Raw genomic sequence first — 11,046 nt, 5'->3', positions numbered from 1 at the left:
GACAGGTTAATCTTTCCCACCATCACCCTTTAGGCATGACCCATTGGCTTCTTCATTTCCCCCCTGTTTTCATTGCTGGGACAATGTTCCGCTTCAGCAAACTGTTTAAACAAGCTTGAGTGAGTAAAAGGTTTCAAGTTAACACTGGGGAGGTACAACATGGGACAATCTGGTTTACATGGAAAACAACTTAATGCCTGAAATAGCCATGGGCACTGCTATGAGACATCCCAGATAATTAAGATAAGAGTGATTGTTCTGCAAGGCAGCTGGGAATGGTGCTGCTCCATAGAATGAGTGATCTAAGGTCACATCCTCCCTGATTTTCCAGCACTGCTGTGAGGGAGAAGGAAATATTTAGCTTGAGCTGATCATGCAGAAAAAGAAAACAGCAAAGGAAATGGCACTTCTAGGAGGCACCGGTGGGAGGAGCTGGATCACAGAGTGAGATCACTTCACTCACTCACAGCTCCCACATCCACGCTGGTCCTGCTGGCAAATGTGCCCGATGGTGCAGTCTCAACACCAAACAAAAGCTGCTGCACTCCACACATGGGTGTGTTTCTGCCACACGAAGTGCAAAATTCAAGGAGCCAAAGGGCCAGCCAAGTGCCAAAGATGGACTGCAAGGTAACAACAGAAAGAAAAGCCCAGGGTGCTCACAATGAGAGGGGCTTATGCCCACAGCTGAACTAAGCCTCACATTTCCTCCCACCATGTGATGTCCATGCTGTCCTCCTCCAGCTCCCCAGGAATTTCATTTCACAGTGTGCTCAGGGATAGTATTTGTCATCCCTGAGGTGCATAGAAGCCCCCAGCCACGTGTGCCAGTCAGTTCAGCACTGCACACCCAGCACTGCTGTGCCCAGGTCTGGTGAGGACTTCACCCCTACATTTACAGGAGGTTCTCCTACACTAAAACCTCATGGGTTTATGTTTCAGAGATAAAAAACCTGCAGACTGGCAGGAAAGAAGCAGCTCTTGCATCTGGCTGTACAGACAGACAAATAAAATATTCCATAGGAAAAGAAAGTATGAGCAATGGGAGCCATTCAAATTGCTGCCCATTCCTGGAAACTTGTGACATGGACCAATTTCCAGCCTTCCTTCCTTCACTGCTATAATGTAACGGAGAGATTTAACAAACATTTCTACAGCCAAAACAGTCCCAGTCTCCTTGATTGTCTTCATCACTGAGGCTCAGTATTTGGTGAGTCAGAATTCCCAGTAGTGGGAAGTTGCATATTTACAATCATTCATGGCTTAACAATACACTGCAATTTGGCCAACAGAGAAACTGCTCTGCTTTTATCAACAGGAGGATGCAGACACGACTCTTCATGTTCCCAGAGTTTTTAACTAAAAGGAATTTATGTAACAAAAATCCTCACCCAGCCTCACAGACCTTGCCTTTAGACAGACACACTTGGGCTGAATAATGACAGTGAAACAACAAATCAGAAACCCAGGATAAACTACAAACTCTAAGGTAAACAAAATTTGATATAAAAGCACCTGGGAGAACAGCCAACCTTCAGGCTGTAATCAGATTTTGTTGTTGCATTATTATGGTTTCTTAATAGAGAAATGGTGTTTACTTCAAAAATGGAACTAAACCAAAATCAAAACCTTTAATAATTTTCATCAATGCAAAATTTTACCAGACTGTCATATGACTTCTCTTTGATTCAATAGTGTTTGAAATCCATGATGGGACAGAAATCACTGAAAATTAAAGGATTATTCTGGCAATTCATCAAGTTTCTTTATAAACTGCAAAGGGGATTTATAGAAACCAAGAGAGCTTTTGCATGTGCCTTTTATGATACAACAGAATGCAACATTTGTGCATTGATTAAAAACATTTTAATTGATTTTTTAACCTTCCCACTGTCTAGGTTTCTCTAAAAGAATCAGGATGCAATTAATATTTAATTGCCATCAAAGAGTATTTTTATTTACTAAAGTATAAAATATATTTACAGAATATAAAATTGCTGTGCATAAAAATGCCCACAGCTGTGAGAAGGAAAAAAATTGCCAAATTTTGAAAGATTTTTTTTTTTTAAATAATCTTTCTATGTAACATATTTGTAGAATTTATCAGGTCAGTGATTTCAGGGTTTTCTGTTATGAGCACACAAATCTCCAGGGCATTTCAGGGCTGAAGACTTGCTCTTTTGTAGTTGCTCAGCTCTGTGGAAAACAGCCTTTGTTAGCTGAAGGGACACAGGGATTCCTGGTCAGCTGAGACACTCACACACAGCAGCCTGTGCTGGCATTTATTGATCTGCACACCAGCTCCCTTCAATATTACAATAATTCATGCATCTGAGACAAAGGCTCTCTCTGAAACCAGGAGAGAGGGAAGGAAGAGGCTGATCCAAGTCATTTAGGCAATGAACCCTGCCAGAGCGAAGGTGGGATGTGATCCCACAGACCACCCTCACCCTGAGCTGCTTCTGCAATCCCAGAAATGGCCTTGGCCTGCATGACCATCACTGCAGGGATGGCCAGGGAAAGCTGCCATCCACAGGGAGGAGAACAGCCAGACTAAATGGAGGGGAACTGGTGAGATCTTTGAACATGCCAGAAAGGAAAAGGTATCTGGGCAGGGTCCCTGTTCTGTTCAACAGCCACTCCTACACAAAGAATGTATCCTCAGAGCAGGTAAACACCCTCCTAAAGTTGTGGACAGACAGTGCAACAAATGGAACAGGATGGAGGACACATGTTGCCCATGGTTTCCACACAAGGCCTGATTTCTCCTACATCCAGCTTTAGTGCTCTGTCACCCAGCAGCTCCCCAAGAGCAGCAGCCCTTTGCAATCATCACCTCCCCCAGTGTATTACACGTCTGCCACACAAAGTGTCCCAGGCCAGTTCCCAGCAGTGGAAATGTTCCTCAGATGCTGTCATGGACACCACAGTCTGGGCATGGCAGTCACTAGGACAGGCAGGCTGTCCCAGGGCCTGGCCAACACATCCATCAACTTCCAGCACACACAGATGGCAGCCTTTGTGCACAGGATTTACAGAATAGAGAGAATATTCTTGCATCCTCCTGTCACAAATGAAGCACCCTCACCAGTGCCCCAGGGGCACTTCCTATACAGTGATGTGGAAGTTTTGAAGTTAATGGGCAAATGAGAGATCAAAACAAGCAGCTATTCCATGGAGCAGGCACAGGGCACAAAGCAAGAGGACAAAGCTGCTGATTCCCTGCCTGTGAATCACACTGTGTACCTCACTATCTGAGGGAAAAATCTTCAATGCTGAGACACTCAGAAGGCAGAAAAAACCTCTGTGGTGAACAGCAGGATTCAAAAGTCCTGTGATGTTTTGCAGTAAGGGTATCAGGAATGAGCTGAGCACAGCCTTACCTGGATCTGTCCTTTCCCCATGATGCGATCTGTGCTCTCTCCATCCTCTTTGGTGAGCTTGGTTTTGTTGTAGCACTTTTCATAGCACAGAATCCGCAGTGTCTGGGAGCCCTCCAGCTCAATCTCAAACTCCTGCAGGGCACCAGGAAAGGAAAGAGCAATGGCTGCATCACAACAGGGCACCAGTCTCAGAATAATCAATACAGTCTTTTTAATACTCATCAGAAGAACACTTAAGGGCTGGCCAAAACCTCCTCCCTACTGAAATTGGTCTAGAAATAAGCAGAATTCGTATTTTGTATCTATAAGATGGTCAAATTGGAGACCAAGATGGTTCACTCCTTAGGTTTCACAGGTCTCAGTAAAGCATTATTCAAAGACACAAATTTGCTTTTCTAGAAATTTTGCTCACCAGCAGGTCTGAGTTGGCTGTAAACAGGCAAAATGTCTATGGCTGATTCTTCCCCCTCTCAACAAATAAACAAAACCATCTCCTTCAACATATTTTTACTTGTGTCTTTAAAAAAGTTGTCAAGCATGCATCTGTTTAAAAGATTCAATACTGGACAAGACTCATTTATATCAAATTGTTTGTTTAACTACCACTAATCCAAGAGAAAATCTTCTGCAAGCCCTGACAGCAAAATGAACCTGGCAGAAAAGTGTTTTCTGAGAAGCAGCATGTGCAGCACAAGGGCTGAGCATGCAGCAGCCTCCTTCACTGGCAGGTCTTCTGCCCACCATGTGTTGATGTTTTGCACATGGAACAAGTCACATCAAGAAAAATCAAACCTACCTCGTTCCAGTTGGGCTCTGTGGTGTCTCTGTAAACTCTAGTTTTGGCCTTGTTCACAAAATACCCAAAAGAATCCACCTCTAACGTGCAGTACAAATCTGAGGAGGGAAGACAGGGGAGACAAAAACTTCAAAAAAATATCAACAATCTCCTAACTTGCAATAATCACTTGCACAAGGTGTCTTCATTTCCATAATCTCTGTATTAGTAACACCATCCCATACAAATCTCATCACCTTGATCAGCCCAGCTGTCCTTAAGAAGCTCTGTCACCTTTTTTGATCCTTCTGTCAAGTCATTCCCCTGAATTTTAACACCACTTTCTTCCCAGCAAAAATTCTGGATGCCAGAGAACACCTTTCATTCTTTCATTGTAAAACAAAATACAGCTGAAAGAATTGAGGATAAGGGCTGACTTGTTTCTAATACAGCTGGGTAATCAGCAAACACTGCTTAAAACCTCAAACAGACTAGGCCTAACAATAAATGCTGTGTGCTCAATCCTTGATGCTGATCTTTTTGGGAGTTAAGAGTAGAACTTCCAGCTCCCCAAACACCTCTCCTCCTCACCATCCCCACAGATGCTGCAATCCATGCCCAGCTGTCCCAGCACAGGGCTTATCTACCCCCTGTCAGTACCTCCTGTGTGCCCCAGAACTGCAACTCACTTGAGCTTTGCTTGAACCCCGTGGCAGAGTGGACAATGACATTCAGGAATCCATAGAGACCTGGGGATTCATCATCTGTACAAAAGACCCAAGGGATTTTGTTACATTCACAGTAGAGCCAAGAGTGAGAGTGATGAGACTGGAATTACACAGGTTAATGAGCAGAGGGTGAACTGTCCCCAAGAATGGCAGGAGCAAGTAACAACCACTTCAGCAAGACAGGAGACTGTTCCTCAGCTGGCACCTGTGATACCTGCTGGCAGTGGGGGCTTTTACAGTGACAGTGACAGTTCTAGGATCAGCAAGACAGCATGGAAGAAATTCAAAGGAGAAAAAAATTATAGTGGCTAAGTCAACATTAGCAGATTATGCAGTAATTTAGGATGGCCCCTGACACAATTTTGGCCAACTAGTGTTGTTCCAAAGGATTCTCAGACACAGCTCAAAGCTGTCCCAGGCTAGAACTCCACCAGGCACTCCAATACCTTGCACAACAGCAGCATGCAAGGACCATTTAACAGTTGATTCATGTATACTGGAGGATGCCTGCAACCAGTAGCAAAAGGGAACAGTAAGAGCAGCTCTAGGGGAAAGCACAAAATCAGCAGGGGGAGAGTTCCACTGCAGCTGCACCACGTGAAAGCAAAACCCAAAGGTCTTACCTTCCTTATTGATGGTGAGGGGAATGTTGTGCACTGTCTGAAGCTTCACACAGGAGTTTGTCAGCATCTGGAGCTCCACTGATGTAAGTGAGAAGCTTTTAAAGCCTGCCAAGGAGATTGCAAGAGGGAGGAGTAAAAATCCCAAGGAGAGGCTGGATGCATGACCCCTCATCCTGGGCACACAGGGACAGAGCTCCCTGGGCACTGCTCAGCAGCAGCACCGAGGTGCTCAGGGCAGTACTGCTGGGGGCATATTCAGTTACTCCTCCAAGCCTCAGGATGCTTCACTGGAAATAGAGGGGTTCTTAGTTCCTTGCAAAGCCAAAACCACCATGCCATAAAAGTAACTAAGTTTATCTTGAATGGAGCCAGTGGAAAGGGTTCAGCTCTTCCCCCTACCTGGAATTGCATTGAGCTCTGATCTCTAGGGTAAATGGGAGAATCTCTACACACATTTACTTACTAACTGCTCTATCTACACATTCCTCACATGATTTGTACCAATGACAGCTGAGGGATACTCACATTTCTTCTGCTGTTCCCGGATATTCTCCCTCCACTCTGCCCTTTCATAGTCTGATGAAATGAGGAATGTGTAACTCTACCCAGGAACACAGAAGAAAACAGGGTATGCATTAGTCTGATGCAGCACTGAGGGCAGGGCCTGCCTGCTCCCACCCTCCCCCAGTGCACATTGCTGGACAGACTGTTCTGCTGCCACTCCTGCCACTTATCCTGCATCACATCTCTGTCAGGACAGGCTGGGCTCTGGCAGTGTGCCCACAGTACCAACATGGACACTCAGAGCTCACAGAGCCCCACCCTGCCAAGGGCAGCTGTGGCCCTGCAGCAGCTCCCATAGCAGCTTGTGCTATTCCTCACAACAGGAATTCAGCTGCACCAGGAATGCCAAAAGCCTCCAGCACAGGCCTAGACACCAATGAAGCAGTGACATGCTGCACCAGGACTGGTGCTGAGACAGAGGATTCATTTCTATGGTTATTTCTTAAATGCCAGTCTTGGATGCAAATTAATCACAGCCTTATAGGATGCCATCAAAACCTTTGGCACAGCAAGGGTGAGGTGGCTGCTGCTTGGGAAGTGCTTTGAGGACACACAGTAGAGGCCACAGAGCCCTCACTGTGCAGGAGCACGTGCAGACACAGACACAAGCCCCAGGATCCCTGGCCCTGAGGCCATGGCGCTCTCACCTTGCCGTTGCGATTGTGCACGCGAAAGGCCATGTTGGGGGACATCAGCAGGAGGAGGGATTCCTGCTCTGACAGCTTCTTTTTCAACCTCTCAATGACCTTGCTGCCTTTATTGGCTCTCTGAAGGGTGTAGGAGAGAGGGAGCAGAGGACATGGGTTATTCTTCAAATCTGCCCTCATTTACACAAAGTGCTATTTTGAAATCCACAGTGTCTGGGAGTAGGTAAATAGCCCCAGAGCAGAAGAAATGCTCTCAATAGGATCCACAGGACTCCCAGCTGCTCAGAAGGGTGTAATTTGCACTATCTCTACACATGGATGGGGCACTGTTCCCTGATTCCAGCTGTCCCAGCTGAAGTGCAGAGGTGTGTGGCCCCTGTCCCAGCTGTACCCTGTATTTTCTGTTCCAGAGGCTGCAGTAGCATCATGTCACTGGGCAGCCATAGCACTGCCAGGTCCTCCAAGTGTCCTTAACTAAGGAGACTCTAAGGAACTTCTGTAGAAGCTGCACAGAACTCTCCCACTCACCACCCGCTGATCCATTTTCATCAGAAGTCTGCTAAAAGTCTGGTTTTTCCTGGATAAAATCCATTACCAAACCCAGCCATGTGTATTATTTAGCACTGATGCATCAAAGCACGAACCTTAGACACCTGCAGCTTGAGTAAACAGCTTCCACAATTCTTCCTAATACCTTACTTTTTCCAGGAAGCCCTCTTTGAAAGCCAGCCAGGGCTGTGAGGCAGAAGCATGTTCTTTGGAAATGTGGGGAATAACCTTCCCACAGCACGATCAATGTTACTCATATCCTGCCCTACATACCAACAGTGTTCAAACTCTTATTTCTCTTTTAGGCTCCAGGAAGGTTTGGGATCTAACAGCTCTCAGAAGACAGATCTTGCAAGCAAAGAGAAGCCTGGGCCAGAGACACCATGTCCATGTCTGGCTGTCAGCATAATTGCTGCTTTCTATGCATTTGCTGCTGCTTTGACATCAGTGAAGTAGGAAAAAGCTTCAAAGGCATAACTGAGCCTGCTAAAATTCAAGAGTATATGGCTTCTGACCAAAAATCACTGGCAGGATCACAATTTAACAGCCAGAAATTGGCAAATAACACTCCCAGTCCTTTTCATGTCTGCAGCATAAGATCCCTGCCCTCCACATGGATGCTCATAGGAATAGAGGAGCTGCTGGGTACAACCACAGGGTCCTTTTGTCTCTGCCTCCTCACAGGGCAGGATCAGCCAGGCTGTGCACTAAGATGAGCAAAGCCCCTGCTGAACAGCCTGCTGCAGCCTGGCTCCCCACCCTGTGCAGCCCTGGGAGAGCTGCCCCCAGCACCTCCTCTGAGCACAGACCTGTGTCTGCATTGCCCTGGAGTGCTCAACTCCTTTACCTTTTCCCGCTGGATGTCGTTCTTGATCTGGGATATCTTGATCTTCATGGCATCCAGCTCCTCATCAGGTACCAGTGGGATATTGGGCACTGCCTCAGACTCATCCACCATTTGGAAACTGAGGTCAGTGAGAGGAATGTACCATTTGCAGTCATACTGTTGGCTTTTTCTGAAAGGCAGGAGGTCCAAACCTTTTACTGCTACTGGTGTTTGGCAACACCCAGTCCTTCCCACAAGCTCTCCCCTGCTATAGTGCAGAAGATGCAGATACTGGCACAACTTTACAGTGATTCCCATATGGAAAAAGTCTGGCAACAGGTTGCTTTTCAGCAAGACAGCCTAGCAGGGCCAGTAGCTGGTACAGCACATAAAAAGGCAACTCATTTTGTTATCTAGTTCTTTTCATCCTAAGGAACCACCACATCCATCTCCTGCAGACAATTTTGGTCCTGTGTGCTCTCTCTTTGCAGCCTCTGGTGTGGCAAAGCTCTAAAGCTGTGCCACACCTGTGACCTGGTGGCCCCCTGGGATCTGAACCTGAGCCTCTCATGACCAAGCTGGGGTCAAGCTGGGGCAGATGAGCCAATGCATATAAACCTCTGTGTAATCCAGCCAGGGAAACTACAGCTCATAGCTGCCATTCTCCAGGGATTTCACCAGGATAAGCAGCACTTTTTTAATGTTTCATGTCATTTATTCCCTCTTACTGTGCTGTCAGGAACCTCCACTCTTGGGAATGTCCCACTTTTTTGAAGGTTCATTCCTCACAAGCACATGCAGACATAACTTTTTTGCTTGAGGAGGGCAAGAAGATAAGAGATGTCTCCCCAAGAAAAACATTTACCAAATGAGGAGAAGCCCTGTTTGAGGCAAGTGCATTGGCAATGGTTCCTCCCCCCTCACATGTGAAAACTGTCAGCAAAACTGCTTTAATAACTGCACTTTGGGCTTGACACATAGTCTGTTTACTGCACTTTGCCATTTTTCTATAAAACTGTTAACAGGCTGTAGCTGCAAAGCCAAAATTAACAACCCTAGTCATAAAAACAAGTGAAGAATGTCACCTATTAAAAGAAAGGGCAAACAGAAAAATGATTGACATTTGTCCAGAATGCCAGCAGCTACAACATATCCTGCTCTCATAGGTAGGCTCAGGGCAGGGATAGGAGGAATTACTTTTCCTGAGGGGGTCAGGACTTAGGATCTCATACAGTAAACATTCCTATCTTGCTGATTATTTCTTATCTAACTACTTCTTGTGCATGATGGTTACCCAGGCCTGGGGTATCCATATGCAGCTAACACTGCAGGCTAAGCCCAGGATCCTGTTGCAGCCGAGGTGCAAAGCACAAAGTCCAAAAGGAAACTCTCACCCTCCAATCTGCTTCTTGAGCTTGGCACACAGGAAGAGGTCAGTGAAAAGAAAGACGTGGCGCAGCTTGCGAGCCCCTTCCACCAGCTCCACCATGAAACTGTCCTTCAGCAGCTGCCGGTGCTGGGGAGAAAACAGGAGAATTGTTCCAGTGCAATACCAGCTCCAAATAATGCTCCAGTGCAATACCAGCTCCAAATAATGTTCCAGTGCAATACCAGCTCCAAATAATGCTCCAGTGCAATACCAGCTCCAAATAATGCTCCAGTGCAATACCAGCTCCAAATAATGTTCCAGTGCAATACCAGTTCCAAATAATGCTCCAGTGCAATACCAGTTCCAAATCTGGCACTGGGGCAACACAGTCCTTAAACTCGACTCCTACCAGGGCAAATTCAGTACATTTGTCGAACTCAGAAAAATGAAAAAGCCTCTGAAATACTCCTTGCTGTCCACTCTGCCCCCTGCTGCAGGTCTCTCTCCAAAGGCAGAAAGAGCCATGCATCTTCTCCCCACCCTGGTGCTGGCTCAGACTTCGGGCTTCTCTCCATCACCTGTTCCTGAGCCCAAGTGCAGTTTGTCGTGAGTCGCTGCCCAGCTCCCGAGTCCCCGAATCCCTGCCAGGGGATCGTCCCCTCCCGAGCCAGCAGAGAGCAGCACACACCGCTTCTCCCAGAGCCACTTCTCCCAGAGCCACTTCTCTCAGTCACCTCCCAGCCTCTGCAGCAGCTTCAGCCACCCCAGCAGGGACAGCAAAGCTCTCCTCGACCCCTTCTCTCCCATTCACAGAACGACTTTGTCAACATTAACAGCTGAACGCCACGGCTGCTTCTTCATTACAAGTGCTGTTAAGGGATAATTCCTGAACATGTGTATCTGGTAAAGTTCTCAGGAGTCCCTTATCAGCCTTTGCTTTAAAAGGACCATCTGGATGTACCCTCACCACATGCCTATTGGAATCTTCTTTATATATCATATAAAGATTCCCCAAACCTAGAAGATGCAAAGAAGCTGCACAACTCTGATGCCTTTAATCCTGCTTCTAGTTCCACAGAGTTTAACAGCCTCCCAAAGAAGGGGCACACACTGGTAGGCAGAACATTGCTTTCCTCATTTCCTTATGGGGGAGGGGTGGGACAGATGCCTCCATAGTTAAAAGCCCAAAAGGCTGGAATGCTGGCATGTAGACAGGTGGCTGTGTGCTCCTTCCAGTGACCACCACAGCAGTTTCATGCCCTGCTCTGTGCTCAGGTCCTCCACTGTGCTGTCAGGATCAGCAGGACTCAGTGAACACCTGGAACAGATACCTCCCTCTGATTTTTAAGCAGAAGTCAGGGCATTCAGCTCTGGGCAGGTTTTATTTCCACCAATGTGTATAACTGTCAGTGTTGCCTCACTTCACAGCCAGTACAAGCAGGAACCATCAGCTTCCCCACACGTGCTAAGGAATGCTAAGGAACTCTTCCCTGACCTGTACTTCCTTTGCTATTCCAGCCAAGAGGATGCTCCTCTGAGTGACATATCAGACATCCCACATCTGCCCAGACAGTGCTGTGGC

General features: G+C 46.7%; 1 protein-coding gene across 1 annotated transcript in view; it reads right to left on the bottom strand.

The window, feature by feature from the left end:
• Positions 1–11,046, bottom strand: part of BCR (BCR activator of RhoGEF and GTPase) — a 98,739-nt gene that overhangs the window by 16,044 nt on the left and 71,649 nt on the right. The window contains exons 10-17 of the mRNA XM_054645624.2: positions 9,490–9,611; positions 8,117–8,285; positions 6,721–6,840; positions 6,035–6,110; positions 5,510–5,614; positions 4,848–4,922; positions 4,180–4,277; positions 3,384–3,515 (exon numbers count right to left, since the gene is read on the bottom strand). Of these exons, the coding sequence (XP_054501599.2) occupies positions 3,384–3,515; positions 4,180–4,277; positions 4,848–4,922; positions 5,510–5,614; positions 6,035–6,110; positions 6,721–6,840; positions 8,117–8,285; positions 9,490–9,611 (897 nt within the window). The remainder of the gene's footprint in view (positions 1–3,383; positions 3,516–4,179; positions 4,278–4,847; positions 4,923–5,509; positions 5,615–6,034; positions 6,111–6,720; positions 6,841–8,116; positions 8,286–9,489; positions 9,612–11,046) is intronic.

Source organism: Agelaius phoeniceus, chromosome 18, assembly GCF_051311805.1.
Source record: "Agelaius phoeniceus isolate bAgePho1 chromosome 18, bAgePho1.hap1, whole genome shotgun sequence".
NCBI lineage: Eukaryota > Metazoa > Chordata > Aves > Passeriformes > Icteridae > Agelaius > Agelaius phoeniceus.
This window is presented reverse-complemented; position numbering and strand designations above follow the sequence as displayed.